This window comes from Rousettus aegyptiacus, unplaced genomic scaffold (assembly GCF_014176215.1).
Source record: "Rousettus aegyptiacus isolate mRouAeg1 unplaced genomic scaffold, mRouAeg1.p scaffold_m13_p_17, whole genome shotgun sequence".
NCBI classification, from domain to species: Eukaryota; Metazoa; Chordata; class Mammalia; order Chiroptera; family Pteropodidae; genus Rousettus; species Rousettus aegyptiacus.
The window spans coordinates 26,090,920-26,107,676 of NW_023416292.1; the positions used below are offsets into that span (position 1 = coordinate 26,090,920).

Here is a 16,757-nt window from a genome sequence, read left to right on the forward strand (position 1 = left end):
GACAGCGAGTGATGCGAGGCCTTTTCCTACCAGGGTCCTGGGGCGCGAATCTTCCCAACCCATTCTGGAGGCAAGAAAATTAAGGGCCAAACGAGATAAAGGATGCGCCGGGCGTGGGGCGGCAAGAGGGCGGTGGGGCCTGGAGTGAGGGCCCCATGGGGGGTTCTTCCCGTGACGGCCCCCCAACCCCAGGCCGCCTGCGTCCAGGCCTCCGCCTCCGTGCCCCGACCTGCTGCTGCCCCCTGCACCTCAGTCAGGACCAACAAAGGTGGGACGTCCGCGGAGGCGCGGCCAGGCTGAGGACCCCGCGAGGCCGGGCGGTGAGGACCCCGCGAGGCTGGGCGGTCAGGACCCGCTTGCTCCGGGCCGCCCCGGCTCCGCCCCCGGCTCCGCCCTCGCCACCGCGCAGGCCTCCCCGGGCCTCCCCGGGCCTCCCCTCCATCCTTCCCTCACCTTCGCCGTTCGCCCTGGCACCTCGGTGCATTTACGCCCACCACACATGCGTTCGTATTGCCCGTTGCCTCCACGAGACGGTCATCTCCATGGAGCAGGGGCGTCGGCTTTGTTAATGGCTGTACCCTCAAGGCCTCGGGCAGGTGACTAAGCGTTCGTGTGACTAACGAACGGCTCTCAGCCCCGTCACCTACCTCTCAGTCCACGTTTATGCGCCCGTCTGTGCCAGGCACCGCTTACCCAGGGGCTTTGCACCTGCCGACTCATTTAAGGCGCACGGCGCCCACGTGAAGTGGTCACCACCGTCCTCCCCCATCATCGAGGCCCACGGAGCAGGGAGACCTCAGCACAGGCGAGACTGAGTGCTTGACCTAGAACTGGGTTAATTACTGGTTCGCTCTGGCCCCCCCTTCTGGGCCCTTCTCCCCATAATTCCTTGCCTATAAAACAGGGCTAATCACAGCCTGCCCTTCCCTCACCCGCAGGGGCTGGGTCTTCAAGGATAGGATGACACAGGCAAGGTTAGGGTGCTGGGGCCCGAGGTGAGCTCGGGGCGTTATTAGTTCTCTGGCTGCCTCCACGAGCACTAGGGTTTCGCCAGGGGCCTGGGAGCTGACCACCTCCCCACCCCCCACACACTCCTCTGGGTCTTGGGTTCTCTTTCTGTAAAACGGGGAGGGGTCTCTCAGGCCCGAGGGTGAGGAGTGGAATGGAGAAGGGATATGAAGTCAGGGGAGGAAGAAACTTTCCTTTATCTTTCTAGGTTCTTCCAGTTGGTTAATAATTAAATAGACATGAGACAGAATAACAAGAGAAAATAGCCAAATTTGATTACGTACGTACATACGGGAATCCGGCATACGTGAGAGGCTCAGAGACAGACAGTTAGACCGAGGCATGTACGACCTTCTGAGCTAAGGATGAGGGAGGACGCCTAGGGGCGTCAGAGGTGAGAGGAGTCATTGGTGGGACGATGAGAAGGACAGGCGTTCGGTGATCAGATGTATCCCCTGCCACGCAGCTAGGTCATGAGAGCATTTCTGGTGACAACCTGTAGGTGGACAGAGCCCCTCATTTAAATTCTTTGAGGGAGAGGCCAAGGATTCTCAGGAGCCCGCAGGGTCTCGGTTGCCTTCCACTCAAAATAATTCACGTGCCCAAGGGTCACGTCTTGGGTGCCTGTTCTGAACCCCTTCAGAATGGATTTCCATTTTTGGCTGTGTGAGGGTCTGTGCCTGCTTCAGCTACAAACAACAAAAAATGCAGGGTAAAATCTGGAAAAAATCTTTTCAGACGATGGAAGAGCTGACAAGGCAGGAAGGAATGAGGAGATCAAAATCTAAGTGAAAACAGACTCCAGGAGGTGAGCGGATACCAGGGCCCCTCGTACCCCGGAGGCACTGGCCAGACTGAGCCCCAGCAACCTTTGGCCTTGACTGTTTGTGGCGTGGAGAAGAGAGAGCTGAAGCTTGGGGCTCCCCGGAGGAGGTGAGGCAAGGCGGACAGCCTCCCTCACTCTGGGCCCCTGTAGAGCTGCGTGCTTAAGCCGACGCCGGAGGAAACCCACCCCGACCCCTGGGATTGCGAGGAACAGCAAGGCCGGATGGATCTGGGGAAGGCGGGAAGCAGGCTTAAGGCATCCCGGCCGCAGGCAACCCACGCAGGAGTCCGCAGTCCGCATGCGTCCACCGCATTTGTGGGGGGCGGGATGGAGTGGTGCGAGAACTCACCCCAGACCGCTGTGAGTGCCCCCAGGACCGACGCGCCTTCCTCCTGGGGCTCCGAGACGTCTGCGGGGGTCGGGAACGCGTCTCCCCGGCATGCGGTTGATATTGAGCCGAAGACAATCGAGGCCCAATTCAGGAAGAGCTTCCACCTCCCCTGTAACTGCCTAAAAGGCCTGAGATAGAGGCCGTCTGGGATGAGCACCGGCCGCGGAAAGACCTACAGAGGGAGTGGGGTACGTGCGTCATGGGGGAGACTCAGCAGGGCCTGGGGACATAGAATTCTCCACGTCCCACTGTCTCTCCCAGGCTCAGCACGTATTTGTTTCTCCGCCTCCCTGTGATTTGCCTTTGGAGCCCCGGACCCCAACCCCATCCTCCTGAGTCCAGAAGAGCATATAAGCTATTGACCTCCAGTGGGTTCTAGTCTTACGGAGCCCCCTGTACGTACATACGGAATTAAATATTTCTCCTGTTACTCTGTCTTATGTTAATTTGATTATTAGACCAACCAAAGAACCTAGAAGGGTAGAAGGAAATTTTTTCCCTCCCCAACACATTCTACAGATGAGGTGATCTTCCCAGGGGAGCGAGCAGTTCCCAGCCCCAAACAGCTGGAAAACAGATGTGTGTGTGTGGGGGGGGCATCCCGTGGCCTGTGTCTTCTCACCTGAAAATGAGGGGCTTGACCAGAGCCTCCAAGATGCCCTCTGGCACCCAGTTTCTCTGGGGGTGCAAACTTACACCAGGCCAGAGTGTGTTCCTACTTTGTATTCTGGGGTGTCTGTTCAGAGTGAAGAGGTCGGGGAGGGAGGTGACGGACCAGCCCAAGGGGAAGGAGACGGGCAGGACGCTCTGGGGGAGGGGAGACAGGGAACGAGGGCAGACAGTGTCTGCGGCCCAGACGGGGCCTTTGATGTGTGCACGGGTGGGTGGGGAAGGCAGCAGGGGGCCCCTGGGGGCATCCTCAGCTTGACCTACTTGGGCCCCTGTAATTGCTCCCTTCCTTCCTTGGGAGACTATAAATGGGGATGTGCGGCGTCCAGGCCCCTATAGCCGACGTGCCAACACCAGGGGTGAGTGCAGGCTGCTTGGGACTGGGTGGCGGGCAGTTAGGGGTCTGTCCCCTGGCCCAGGGTCTGGGCGTGGGGGCAGAGGGATGACCCCAGCAGGGACTGATGAGGCCGGGGAGGTCGGACTGGTAGACTCAGGGGCTCCCTTGTATGGCGAGGGGCTGCCGGGAGGTTTGGGCCGGGGGTGTGCAGAGCCCAGGTCTGGCCCTGGGGTGGGGGCAGTGGTGCTCCACCCAGTGGGCTCCCTCCTCCTCCTTCTTGCCTCCTTCCTTCTTTCCTGCCGACGGGTTGAGACAGGCCGGACGGCAAGGCGAGGGTGGCGCAGGTAGAGGGTTCCCTTGTTTCCGGGCACCGAGCTTCTGGAAAAGCAGCGGGGATGGCGCCAAGCAGGCTGGCTGGAGCCCAGGGGGGCCGCTGAGCACCTCTGAGGCTCCTTATTCCCCGGGGTCATGGCCCTTTCCTCTCTCGGGAACACAGACACCCTGCCGTGCTCCTGGACCGCCGCGGGGAGTCAGAGCCCGGGAGGGGCTCGGCCCAGCGTCCCCCCCCGTCCCCCCGCCAGGGCCATGCTGCTCCGCGGGGCTCAGAGAGGGGGGCTTGTTAGGGGGAGCGGCTTGGCCCTCGCTGCCTTGCTGCAAGACTCCTATCCCCTGGGGGAGCCAGGCATGAGTCACTGGGCTCACATGAAAACAACACTGGCCTTCCTGGCTGCCTTCGGGTTTCCATGCTGGGCCCATCCCAGGAGGGCGGTGGGTGGGGGGGGCTGGTGGAATGGGGCGGGCGGGGTGGGAAATTCTAGGAAGGGCCTCCCCTCTCCCCCGTGGGAACAGGGTGCCCCTGTGCGGAGCCTTCTGCCTCAGGACCCCCTGGGGTCAGGAGGGTGGGCGATCGCAGTGGTGAACACCTGGGCTCGCATCTGACAGGGCCTGCGAGTGGGCTGGACCCTACTTCATAGATGAGGCGTGTGAGGCCCAGAGGGGCAAATGGCTCCCTGGGCTGCAGAGCCAGGGACAGGCGGAGAGGCTCCCAGAAGCATCTGCTTTGAGTTTGGTGAGGGATGGCGAGGTGAGGGGTTCCTCTCAGACCTGGCCCTCCCTGACAATGTTCGCTTCTCCAAGGGCCCGAGGACAAGGAGTCCTCGGGGGTCCCCCGTGGTGGGTTGGGGGGGCACTCCTCCTGAGGCCTTGGCAGTGATGTTGGAAATGAGACCTCTGTCCAGAAAAATAACAGTGGAGGTCGCAGGGGAATCGAGTGTAGGGGCCGGTGTGGTCAGGGAGGGCTGCTCGGCGGAGGGGGCCCGGTGGGGCAGGCAGCCTGGAGGACACTGAGACGGGTCCGGGAGCGGTCTCGGCTCACGGAGGGCCGAGGCGCAGGCGCTGAGCTGGGCGCCTGTGGTGGGTCACGTCCCTGTTCTGCGACAGCGAGGATGGCCAGGCCTCTGGAGCAGGCGGTGGCTGCCATCGTGGGCACCTTCCAGGAGTACGCGGGCCGCCGCGGGGACAAGCACAAGCTCTGCCAGGCGGAGCTGAAGGAGCTGCTGCAGACGGAGCTGCCCACCTGGACCCCGGTGAGCACCGGGGAGGCCGCCCCGCCGGGAGCGGGGCCCAGGCCCTGCGAGGAGGGCCCGGGACCAGCTCGGAGCAGAGCATGGCAGAGGGGGCGAGGCCAGCCCGCGGGGAGGGGGGCCCCTCATCGCCCCGGCGCTGTGCAGGGCGCAGGCGCTGTGCAGGGCTGAGGGTGGGCATGGGCGGGGCGCCCAGGTGTGGGGGCGGGGAGCAGCCATCCTGCTCTCCTCCACCTGCTCCTCCGTCCGCCCCCCCCCCCCCCCCCCCCCCGCCCTTCACAGCTGGAGTTTCGGGAGGCTGACTACAGTAAGTTCCTGAGTGCTCTGGACACCGACAAGGACGGAGAGGTGGACTTCGTGGAGTACGCCCGCGCCCTCGCCTGCCTCTGCACCTACTGCCACAGCTACTTCAAGGACTGCCGCCCCGAGCCTCCCTGCCCTCAGTAGCCTCTGCTCCAGCGGGCAGCGGGCTGCTCAGGACGGCGCCACTTCCGCCCCAGGCCGTCCTGGGCAGCGGCCACCCCCACGCCCCACCCTCCTCGTCTGGACTCTCCCTGGCTTGCCCCTGAAAGCTTCCCCCGTGTTGCCCGTGAGGAGGGGGCCACGGGGGGACCCGTCCCAGGGATGCCGGCTCGTGACACGCAGAGCGGCCCCTCGCCGCCTCCCTGCTGTGGCCCGTGATGGCCGAGGCTGGGGTCGGCTCCCAGGCAGCTCAGGCCCCGCAGAGCGAGGCCACGGTGGGAAGGGCCCTAATAAAGAACAGGTGTCACTCTGCGTGGCCTCGTTTTTCTGAGAGGACAGTGGGAGCCTGGGGCAGGGACCGCTGAGGGGGGAGGGCAGCTTCAGGGTCGGCCCGGCAGGAGGGGAGGGGTCAACACAAGGCCACAACCAGGGGAGGCTGGGGGTCCCCCCCACCTCTGGGGTCTTGAAGAAGAAGCTCCTTTGGGCTGTTGATGAGGGAGAGAGGACGGCCCGAGGTTCCCGGGGAGATGGAGCTCAGGCCTCGTGATGGGTGGGGCCGTGGGGCTGGGGCGGGGCGTGAGGGGGTGCAGGGGGGGGCTGTGGGGTGGGGCCGGGCGGGGCTGTGGGGGCCCCAGAGCAGCACTAATTGGATTAGGGCGCCTGGGCCTGATGAGGGCGTTTTCCCAGCCGGGGAGGGGAGCCTTGCACTGGAGGGGGAGGGGGAGATCTGAGGCAGACCCCATCCCGGAAGCCACAGCCCCCTGAGGGCCCTAACCCCCCACTCCTGACCCTCACTCACTCCTGAGCTCACACCACGCCCTGGGGGTGAACCCCGACCCCGGCTCCTCCATTTGTGCCTCTTTTCCTCTACCTTTCCACCCAGTCTTCATTCCTGACGCCTCCCTAACCCTAAAACACCCCCTGTGACGCCCCCCTCTACCCTCGATCCGTCCCTGAGCCCCCAGGCCTGACGCCCACTCCTCGCCCATCACCGCCTCGCCCAGGGCCTTTCTCCGCTGAGTAGCCCTGCCGGTCTCCGGCCTCTGTTGGGCGCTAGCCTGTGGCCCCCAGGCCCCGGCTCCTGCCCCCAGCCGCGCCCAGAGTGCAGGAGGCTCGGGGACGGGGGGGGGGGGGGGGGGGAGGTGGCACGAGCCGTCCCAGGCTCAGGTCCTGCCTCAGCACAGCGTCCCACCGGTCACCCGCCACCTCGGGTCCCCTTCCCTGGCTGTCAGGTGGGACCTCTTGCTCCCTGTCCCCATAGACTGCCCCTGTCTCCAGCTCCCTGAAACTCAGGCCGAGCTGTGCACACTGGGGGCGTCCACCCCACTGAGGCCCCCGTCTGTGCACCAGGCTGGCCCATGTCCGCTGCCCGGGGCAGGAGCGAGTTCCGGGCTGGCCGGCAGAGGGGCCCTGCCCTGGCACGCACTGGGCTGGCCCGGGGCAGGAGGGCTGGCCCCTGCTCCCCCCACCCGTCCTCTCCATGGGCAGGGCCTGGCCAGGGTATAAATAGGTCAGGCCGCTGGGCTCTCCCCACTCTTCCTGTCTCCCCAACCTCTCCTCAGCGCTTCCTCTCTCTCTCGGTCTGGTGAGTTGTGGCTGCCTGGCACATGTGGAGTGTCAGGCTGAGGCTCGGGGCACGGGAGGGCGAAGCCGGTGGGCTCCAGATGTGAGATTCCAGGGCGGGGGCCCGGGGCGGGATGCGTGTGTGGGCGTGCGAGCCCGTGCACGTGCAAGAGAGAGGGACACAGAAGCAGAGGTGCGTGCGGGTGGCTGGACCCGAGCTGCAGCGCCTGCTGCTCCCGCGGCGAGCCTTGGCGTCCGTGTGGCCCGTCCGTGTGCGCACGGGCTCGTGTTTGCTGGGTTGCACAAGCCCGTGTGTGCACGCTCGGGTGTGGGAAGCAATGCGAAGGCAGAGGCGGCCGTGGGCTTTCGTCTCGTCCGGTAGCCTCTGCCCATCGGCCTCTGCCCAGCGCCCGGCTGCCCAGCCCAGGGGAGCTGGCCGCCCCTCCCTCGCCCACACGGGTGCCTCTGCCACCTCACCCTGCCCCGCCCCGCACGCGCGGCCACGGGCTTTTTCCGCTGCTGCGGGCTCCCTGGCAGGCTGCCAGCTGCAGCCTCGCCCAGCCCTGGGGTGCGGGGGAGGGTAGCGGGGGGGGGGGGGCGGTGAGAATGGGCTGTGGACGGACGGATGGAGGATGGATGGCAGGAGGCCCGCTCGCTGCCTGAAGCATCCCCCGCCCCGCCAGGAGCCGAGCCCCACCTTTCTGGGCTCCCCCTGTGATGAGGGCAGTGTCGCCAAGGGCCCCCCAGAGGGATGGGGTTCGGTGGGGCCTTCTGAGCACAGAGCTGGGGTGGAGCGGGGGAGGTAAAGGCACGCCTGTGACCCCCAGATCCCGACTGTCGCCATGGCGTACCCTCTGGAAAAGGCTCTGGACGTGATGGTGTCCACCTTCCACAAGTACTCGGGCAAGGAGGGCGACAAGTTCAAGCTCAACAAGTCGGAGCTAAAGGACCTGTTGACCCGGGAGCTGCCCAGCTTCTTGGGGGTGAGTGGCCGCTGCCTGGGAGCACTTGCCCCTGCAGGGCAGCCCCCACGGCGGGGAGGGGGGGCGGTGGGGGGCGGGCAGGGCCCTGGAGGCTGCAGGCTTCCTGCACAGCTGCCGTTTACGCGAGATGGGGAAGTTGGGCGAGAGCTTGCTGCTGGGGTGGAGACTCAGCGAGCACCTGTCACTCACGCCCCGGGACCCAGCAGAAAGGGGGCCGATGGGCTGGTGGCCTTGTGTGACTTAGCCGAAGGGCCACTGCAGCTCATAGAGGCCACCTAAGTACCTCCCAGGGTCGCGGCAGAGCGGAGACCTGCTGGCCGGGCCCGGACCGTCCACCTCTGGCCGTCCCCGCAGTGGAGAATGGTTTTGCGTTTCTATCAGGCTCTTGGTGTGAAGACAGTTAACGAGGACACACACCTGTCTGCCCCAAACAACCACAGCTTCCCCCAAATCCAGCTTTATGCGGCTTGCGTATTGACTTTCACGATCATTGTCGAATTGCATTCTTAAAGCGACCTCGGGGCAAGACGCGGTCCCCTTCCTCAGCTTCACCCCCCCCCTCAGACTTCCTCAGCCTCGGGGAACCCTCCTCCCGCCCTAGCTTAGCTCCGAGGTGGCCAGAATCCCAAAGCCGGGCCCCTGGGACTGGCTTTTCTGCAGCTGGAAGCCTGGGACGTCCTGGGCCCCGGCCCCCCGCCCTCCGGTTTCTACCCGTGGCCTGTCCCCCTGCAGAAAAGGACGGACGAAGCCGCCTTCCAGAAGCTGATGAGCAACCTGGACAGCAACAGGGACAACGAGGTGGACTTCCAGGAGTACTGCATCTTCCTGTCCTGCATCGCCATGATGTGCAACGAGTTCTTCGAGGGTTTCCCTGACAAGCAGCCCCGGAAGAAGTGAGGGCCGCCCACGCGTGCGGGGCGGGGCCGCCGGGGTTTCCCCTCCCCACGGGCACGGAGCCTCGCCATGGCTCCTCCAGACGCGCAGGATGCTGAGCGAGTCCAATAAAGATGTTTGGGCGTCTTGAGGCTGGTGGTCTGAGTCTTGGCGGGGTGGGGGGTGGGGAGTGCGCGCGGGCCGGCTGCGGCTGCGGAGAGAAGTCTCATGAAGGTGGGGAGGGATGTGGGTGGCTCCGTATGCGTGCGTGCATGTGTGTGTGTGTGTGTGTGTGTGTGACAGCGCTGGCTCTGATGGGACAGAAGGCAATAAAAGGGGCCCCAGAGGCTTGGAACGCCTGGCTGGGGGCTCTTAGCCAGGGCACTCCCTGCCGCCTCCGACTGCGGCTGGGTGGGGTGGAAGGTCCCATCTGTTTCTGGTTGGGGCCTGAGGAGGAGTTCAGAGTGTGGGGGTGAGGGGGTGAGGTGGGGGGAGGGCTGAGTCGGGGAGCGGGCAGCGAGGCAGCGTGGGATGTGCGGGCCAGGGGTCGGTCCTGACGGTCACAGCCCAGGCCCTGTCCTGTCCCCGCCTTCCAGTGCCCTGGCCTCCAAGGGCATGGGACGACGGCATGGGCATGACTCCTCCCTCCCTGGCCAGATCAGGGAGGTGATGCCGGGGAGACCTCAGCCTGACAACATGGTCCTTCCCCACACCCCCACTCCCATCTCCGCCCTGAAGGCCCCGGGATGAGATGTTATCAGACCATGGTCCTGCAGAGGGGGGCCAGGGCTTGGAGGGGACGAGCTGGGGACAGGGGCTGCAGTGGGAGTGAGGGAGACGGCGGGGGATGGTGACCACAATTTTGGAGACAAAATTACAGACGTATGAGCCAATCAATAAACTTGAGATCCTCCCCCCTGTCCCCCCCCCCCAAAAAAAAAAACTATCAGGTCTGCTGCTGTTTCTCCTCGGGATCAGGGCCGGGGTGGGGCTGAGGTCGCCTTCTGGGGCCCACCTGGGTGGCAGGGACCTTTGAGGAAGAGCTGAGTGGACGCGGGTCCAGAGGCAGGGGGGTTTGGTCCCTTCGACCTTTCAAACTCTCCCCGTTTCTTCTCATCGCATTGTGTTTTTCTCTCAAGTTTCGGTGGGGTAGGTGACTCAGATTTTCCTCCGCGGGTGACCACGGAGCCTCGGATGGGATTCGGTCCAGGAAAAAGTTTACCTCCTCCCTCTTTTCTCGCCCAAGTCTGCCCGTCATCCGCGGGGATGCCCTCCCCTGAGCCGCCTCCTGCGTCACTCTCGCCTGCCTCCGGAAACTCCTGTTGCTAGGCGACCAGTCCCGGCTGCGGTCCTGCGGGGAGGACCCAGGCCGACTCAGCGGGGCTGCAGCAGCTGTAGGGGTGAAGCCCCCGAGTCCCCGGTCGGTGGTAGAACAATGTGCGAGTTTCTCCTGACCCCCGCCTGACTCATGCTGCACCTGGGACCTGCTCCCCGCAGTCCGCACCCTCCTCTCCCCCACGACCGGGCCCTGCCCTTCGCCGACCCCCTCCCAACCTGAGTCTCATTCCCGGGGTCTCTGACCGTTCTTTCCCATGAAGATCAGCGAGGTTTAGAAGGAATCATTCCTCTGAAAGCTCTTTAAAAACCTTAGGTTACGTCCAGCTGAAACTAACTGGATTTCATTCGCCAGTGTCACCACAAAAAATAAAACGAACAAACGAAACACCTTAGGCTCCATTCCAGCTAATGACCTTGACCATGCCCTTGGCCAGAACCGTGTTCCCCCATTGATTGTGCCTGGAGGCCAGTTGGCTTGGGGGCTGGGGGAGCAGTGGGAGGCCCGGGAGGGGCCCTGGGGTTGGCCCACACTTCTGGGGTCTCCTTTCCCCAGCAGCCCAGCTTCTCCTCTTCTGCCCTGCTGACCCCTCAGATTGCGATTCTGGTTTTTGGTGCTGGACACAAAGCTTCCGGGCCCGAAGCTGCGTATGGCACGGTGGTCTCAGGATGCTCCGACCCCTCCCTGTGAAAACGAGGATGGCGGCAGTGGCAGAGGGGACGTCTCCCCAGTCCTGTCTCAAGGGGCTCTGACCTCCGCGTGTCCCTGGCTCCTTCTCATTGGCCCTGTCCTTCCCCTGGTGTCCTGGGGCCTGCAGAGAGGGAATAAAGGCAGCCGGCAGCCAGGGGAGGGCGGCTGTCTCCGTGGCGTGGGTCCCCTGGCTTGCTCCTTCCTCGGTGAGGCTTCCTTCTCTGTCCCCGCTCATCTCTCTGGTGGGGCGAGCTGGGTGACTGGGCCAGGGGGTGACGAGCTGAGGTGCCCTGCCCCAAGGAAGGCTCAGCCCGATGAGTGGGCACACACTTGGGGAAGAGAGGACAGGGTGTCTGAAACTCTCTGTCAGTGCGCCCCGAGAAGGGGGTTCGGGGTGGAGCGAGGAAGGGAGCCAGCTGCAGCTGGTCGGTGCTGCGGGGGAGAGGGGGCGCCCGGGGGCCTTGCTGAGTCTCCTGGGGGCGGGGGAAGCCGAGGTTTTGGGGAGGTGGGACGTGATGACAGGCCCAGCTCGGGACTCGCGGGGGGCTCCGGCCTCCTCCTGCGCGCCCGCCCGGGGCTCTGCAGGGACCCACCTGCAGCCCCAGTTCCTTGGGCGGTGCCGCCTTCCTCCCCAAGGGGGAAGTGGTTTTCGAGTCTGAGTCACGGGAGCTCCGGGGCGGGTGTGGTCGTGCTGGCAGACTGGACCTGGCCACCACAGCCCCCGGCTCCAGCTCTCAGATTGGCCCTGGGGATGCCCATAGGGCCACACCCCTTGCTGTCCCGTGGCCAGTCACGTGTGGCCTGGGGACAGGGGCCGGCTGGACACGTCCAGTCGCCTCTGCCCGTTTCCTATTGAGACCGTATCTCCCGGCTCCAGCCCTTGCCCCTGCCAACCTCTGGGCTCTCTCCTTGCCCTGTACCCCACTTCCATAACGGGACACCCTCCGAATTCAGGAGATTCGGGCAGCTGGGCTAGGGTGGGCGCCAGTGGTCTGGGCGGGGCAGGGGGGAGCCTGACCCGGTCCCTGCTCCACCAGCTCTCCTGGGGGGCAGCTCGTCGCCCCTCCCTCCCCACCCCCCGACTGCTCTTCCAGCATCCCCTGAGCAGGACGGTGTGTGGCCTCCTTCGGGGGCTGCTCTGGCTGCTCTAAGTGCACCTTGGGTCTCACCAGAACCTGTCCTGACACATTTGGGTCTGCTCGTTGGTGGGTTTCGGTCTCGTCATGGGTCCCAGTCTCTGGTTCTTGGGGGGGTGGGGGGGAGCCTGGAGCCGGGCCGATGATGGGGCAGCACAAAGTCTGGCCTCCCGGGCAGTGTGATCCGCCCCCTCCACACCCCCCCAGGGCTGAAGCTGTCATGGAGACCCCTCTTGAGAAGGCCCTGACCACGATGGTCACCACTTTCCACAAATACTCGGGGAGAGAGGGCAGCAAGCTGACCCTGAGCAGGAAAGAGCTGAAGGAGCTGATCAAGAAGGAGCTGTGTCTGGGCGAGGTAGGTGGCCGCGCACCTCTCCCCGGAGTCCAAGTGCTCACGGCCCGCACTGGGGGGCGGGGCATAAAGCACCGACACCGCGTCGGGGGTCCGCAGCGGACTGCGGACCGAGGCCTGGCCCCGCCTCCCTAGGGACCCAGCACACCTGCCCTCGGGGTCCTATGTGCTCAGCCAGGGGCAGGATGGCCAAAGGCGACAGAGACCGAAGGGAGAGGGCGGGCATCCTGGGCGGGCACAGCTCCAGGCGCTGGGGGCGGGGCGGGCTTCCCGGGAAGCAGGAAGCCCATGTCAGGGTTTAGAGAGTGAGGTCGGGGGACACGTGACGTCCAGGCCAGGCCCACGCGGCGGTGGCAGAGCCTGCGTGTGGCGTCGTGGGGAGTGGTGGGCTCCAGGGGGCCCAGGTCATGCGGCACACAGCTCGAGGGCAGGGTCCCCGTGCGCCTGGGGCTCCCCGCAGGGGCTGACAAGGGGCCCAAAAGCGTCATTCTGCTGGTTCGCCGACACAGCGAAGGAAGAAGCAAAGCCGAGTCTCTCCAGGCGGGGCAGGTGGGCGGGAGGGCGCTTAGGAGGCGGTGGTTATAATAGTTTTATAGGTAAGAAAAATCGAGGCTCAGATACATCACCCGACTTGTCTAAGGCCGCCCAGCTAATGAGGAGCTGAGCTGGTGTAACCTCCACCCCCAACCCGCACGCTGCTTTTTCCTTTAAAATTCAGCCCGGGTCCCTCCCCAGAGACAAGCCTCCCCGAGTGTGCCCCTGTGGGCAGGGCACCGAAGCCGGTGTGGGTGTCACCAGGCCAGCTCTCTGGCCTTCCTGCCAGGCTGTGTGCATCCTGGAGTTAACGAGGGCAGAGGGAGGGGCCCCGGGGCCAGTGCGGTTAATTACAGGGGGACAGAGGCCCTGGGGAGGGCCTGGCTCTAACGGGAGCCCAGACTGGGGACACGGATTGCATCACGGAGAGGCTGTTTCCTGTCTCCGTATGTCCCGAGTCCTGCCTCCCGCGGAGAAGCCAGAGCTGGGGCAGCAAGGAGGGCGGGCCGGGCCCCCAGGGGCCCTGTCCCCATCCTCTCGGTGGAGCTGGGCTGGGAGCAGACGGAGAGCACAGCCATGCTCCAGGCACTTGTCACAGCTCGGCTGTGGGCTGTGCCGCAGGCTGTCCCAGCAGGGAAGGGAGGTGGTGGCTTCCCGGCTCCAGCACACTGCTGTCATGGAGAGGCCTGGGCCCACTCTCGGCTGTCCCCTGCAGGGGCAGAGTAAGTGCGTGGCTTGGATCATGCTCCGTGCCACGTGTCACCGAGCCGTCACTTTGAGTGCTTTATAAAACCTCGCTTATTTGCGCGGATGGGGAGGGGAAGGGGGGTGCGTCTCGCCTCGCTCCCTTCATCTGTTTAAATTTGGGGGTGTCAGGTCACCAAGGCCCTGCGCTGGGCGTGGGCTGGGGGAGACGGGGCAGCAAGAGGCTCAGTGCTGCCGGCCCGGCCTGGGGTCACCCCGAGGCTGCCTTCCCAGGGGGACGGCGGGGTGCTGGGGCAGGGCCAGGCGGGGTGGCTGACCTGTCCCTCTACCCCACCCCCCAGAAGATGCAGGAGAGCGGCATTGACAACCTGATGAAGAGCCTGGACAAAAACAGCGACCAGGAGATCGACTTCAAGGAGTACGCGGTGTTCCTGACCACGCTGTGTATGGCCTACAACGACTTCTTCCTGGAGGACAACAAGTGACCGGCCGCCCCGCCCGGCCTCTGCAGCTCCCCTCACCGACCCTCTGGGCCCCGCACCCTCCGCCCCACCCCAGGGGGACCCTGCTTCGGCCTTCCCTCCCCGCAAAGGAAATAAAGAGTTTCTCGTCCAGGGGTCTGGAGGCTGGTTCTGAAGATGGGGGTGGGAGACAGTGGGGTGCAGGGCTGAGCTGCTTCCTGCGGGAGGGGGTGACAGCCTCTGGGGGGTCAGCGTCCTGCGCTCCCACTCCACTTCCTGTCCTTCACTGTGCAGTCACTGAGCTTATCCCGACCTGGTTTCGCCCTGCTGGACAATGGGGCGGCGGGGCGGGCGTTTGCTGGCTTCTGAGAGCGGGCGGCCACGCAGGAAGGCTGAGCGGGACGCGCTGTGAGCGCGAGCGCACCGGGGGCCGCTGCTGCATGGTCCCCGCGGGCAGTGGTGGACAAGCTGGGCCGGCCTGTCACCAGCTCACGGGAGGCCACGCCGGCAGCCCTGGCAGGAAGGGCAAGGTGGCGGCCCCCGGGCAGCGGCCCCGCGCGCCAGTCCCGCCTGGCACCTGTCAGCGGGGTTGGGGGAGTAAATGAGCCACAGCGCCCAACCAGAGCATCCAGGCGGAAGCCAGGGGCGCGGAGGGAGGGGTGGGGGCTGATTCGGCTGGGGGCAGATGTTCTAGAAACCCTTTCGATCTCGTCTCCACCACTAGGGTTGAGCCCAAACACCCCCGGGGGGCGCCCTTCTCCACCCCTCCCCGCACTGCTCTGGGCCACCGCCTGCGGGGGCGGCAGGAGCTGGGTGGCCCCGCGGGCGTCGTGCGAAGCGGGAGGGCGTGGCACAGGGGCCGGGCTGTCGCTGGACACCTGTCGCTATGAGCAGGCGGGCGGCCCCGCGCACCCCGCACCGCTCCCCTGGGCCTCCCGCAGCGGCGGGCGAGTTCTGGCCCGCGCGGGTCTGCGCAGCTCCAGGCGGCGGGAGACGCGGGGGCGCGGCGCCCCGAGTGAGCTCTTCTGGGTGCGGGAGGGAGTGTCCTGGGTGCGACAGCCGCATCCTGCGCCCTGCGAGCCGCCCTCTCCGCCTTCTCCACTTCTCCCGGAACCGCTGGAGGGCGCTGCTCAGCGGCGGGCGAGCGGGCTCCTGAGGGTCCTTGATCCACCGTGCTCCTCAGCTCTGGTCCCCTCAGGCCGGGCCGCTGAGCTCTCGGCCCTAGATCTGCCCTCTCCCTCCCCTTCAAGCCCTGGGCTGTTACCTCATGTCACCTTGTGCTTGGCTGAGGCTGGGTGGTTCGAAATGGGTAGTCGAAGGGGCTGGGCGGTGGGGACAGAGCTCTTAGGGTGGGGGGCTGGGTGACAAGGTCCTGCGGCCCATGGCAGGAATCCGAAATCCGAGACCCGCTGGCCGACCTGGACCAGAACAAGGACAAGGTGATGACTTCCTGGAATATGTCACTTTCTTAGGGACCTTGGCTATGGTCTATGGTGACTTCCTCAGTGGCTACAAATAAATAGGGAAAGGGGAGGCACCCGCCCAGCTGGCTGAAGTCAAATCCATTCTGCTTCTCGCCACAGTGACGGGGGCCTGGAGGGCACGCCCGGCATGGCCGAGGCCTGGCCCCTGAGCTCTGTCTGAGTTCACCGCAGCTGCCCGCGCCCGGTCCAGGATGGAGGGTGGCAGGCTCTAGGAGTCTTTCCCGCATTCGGGGATGGGGGCCTTTGTGTGCGGGTGGTTCTGAGGAGCCGGCAGCTGCAAACACATGAAGCGTGGGGCTCTCACGAATGTGGGGACGCGGGGGTCCCCGGGGCTGGGCCCACGGTAGCTTTAGCCTTTCCGTCAATATTGAGCCCAGCTCGTGGGTGCAGCCTCAGCAGGGTCATCACCTGGGTATTCCCTCGGAGCCAAGGCTGACTCTCGGCGCCCCCCCCCCCCACCTCTGGGAGTTCATCGTTTGCGTTAGTGTATTTTCGGGCAGGGGTGAGGGTGGAGGACAACGGGGTAAACCGAATCACTGAAACAAACCCCCCTCTCCTACTCAGACCTACCTCCCCAATGAGGTAAGAAAGCTGTGGACAAAAACCATGATTATTTATCAAAAGAGTCATAGGAACCTGTGACTGAGACCATGGCCACCAGAGTTTGCTGACCAAAAGTAAAGAAGCTTCTCAACCCCCTCGGACCCTTGCTGACATCCAGATGTCAGTGGTCAGCAATCACCTCCTGACCGCAAAGCCCCCTTCCGCTGACATACAAGAAATCTGACATCTGTACTTTCTTGAGATGGTCCTTTAAGCCGCTAGTCTGACATCTTCTCTGCTAGCTGGCTTTCCGAATAACGTCCCTTTTTTTGCCCCAACTCTTTGTCACTAGATGACAGTTTTATTTCCCACACTCAAGTGACCACCATTAATAAACTAGAATTCATTCTTCCATAGCTCTCGACAAGAAATGTTTTTGTACAATGTCAAAATGACACGACAAAAACAAGGTCATGGTAGATACTGCTTTCATTTCATTTCATTTTATTTTATTTTTCTCCATTTAGCAATATATCACGAAGATTCCTTCAAGGCGACTGGGAGAGCTCAAATCCTTTTTCATAGCTATATACTATTCCATGGTATATAAGCATTATAATTCATCTGACTTTTCCTGCTTCCCTACTCCCATTTTTTTCACTACAAGCAATGAAAATATTGCTGAATAAACATCTTTGTATGCACATCCTTAAGAACCGATGCTTTTATTTCTTTAGTACAGAATCCCAGGAGTGAATGTGCTGGTTTGGGGGGCATATGCATATTTAATTTAAATAGCTATTGCTACATTACTTTCC

The 16,757-nt window shown here is 64.0% G+C and overlaps 3 protein-coding genes across 6 annotated transcripts; all 3 read left to right on the forward strand.

The window, feature by feature from the left end:
- The first annotated feature begins 3,560 nt into the window (after positions 1-3,560).
- Positions 3,561-5,302, forward strand: S100A3 (S100 calcium binding protein A3). The gene is made up of 3 exons (XM_016141916.2): positions 3,561-3,575; positions 4,672-4,817; positions 5,097-5,302. The coding sequence occupies exons 2-3, from the start codon at positions 4,677-4,679 to the stop codon at positions 5,259-5,261; spliced, it is 306 nt and encodes a 101-aa protein (XP_015997402.2). The 5' UTR covers positions 3,561-3,575; positions 4,672-4,676; the 3' UTR covers positions 5,262-5,302.
- Positions 5,303-6,771: 1,469 nt separating this feature from the next.
- On the forward strand, positions 6,772-8,846 carry S100A4 (S100 calcium binding protein A4). Its single transcript, XM_036234913.1, has 4 exons — positions 6,772-6,861; positions 7,667-7,822; positions 8,555-8,725; positions 8,782-8,846. Exons 2-3 carry the CDS (start codon positions 7,682-7,684, stop codon positions 8,717-8,719), a joined length of 306 nt encoding a protein of 101 aa, XP_036090806.1. The 5' UTR covers positions 6,772-6,861; positions 7,667-7,681; the 3' UTR covers positions 8,720-8,725; positions 8,782-8,846.
- Positions 8,847-9,241: 395 nt separating this feature from the next.
- On the forward strand, positions 9,242-14,068 carry S100A5 (S100 calcium binding protein A5). 4 transcript variants are annotated; one of them, XM_016140201.2, is made up of 3 exons: positions 9,242-10,927; positions 12,065-12,215; positions 13,793-14,068. In XM_016140201.2, exons 2-3 carry the CDS (start codon positions 12,078-12,080, stop codon positions 13,934-13,936), a joined length of 282 nt encoding a protein of 93 aa, XP_015995687.1. In that variant the 5' UTR covers positions 9,242-10,927; positions 12,065-12,077; the 3' UTR covers positions 13,937-14,068. The 4 variants fall into 4 exon arrangements, with proteins under 4 accessions (XP_015995687.1, XP_036090805.1, XP_015995686.1 ...); XM_036234912.1 differs by lacking the exon at positions 9,242-10,927 and adding an exon at positions 11,381-11,698; XM_016140200.2 differs by lacking the exon at positions 9,242-10,927 and adding an exon at positions 11,387-11,926.
- Positions 14,069-16,757: the final 2,689 nt, after the last annotated feature.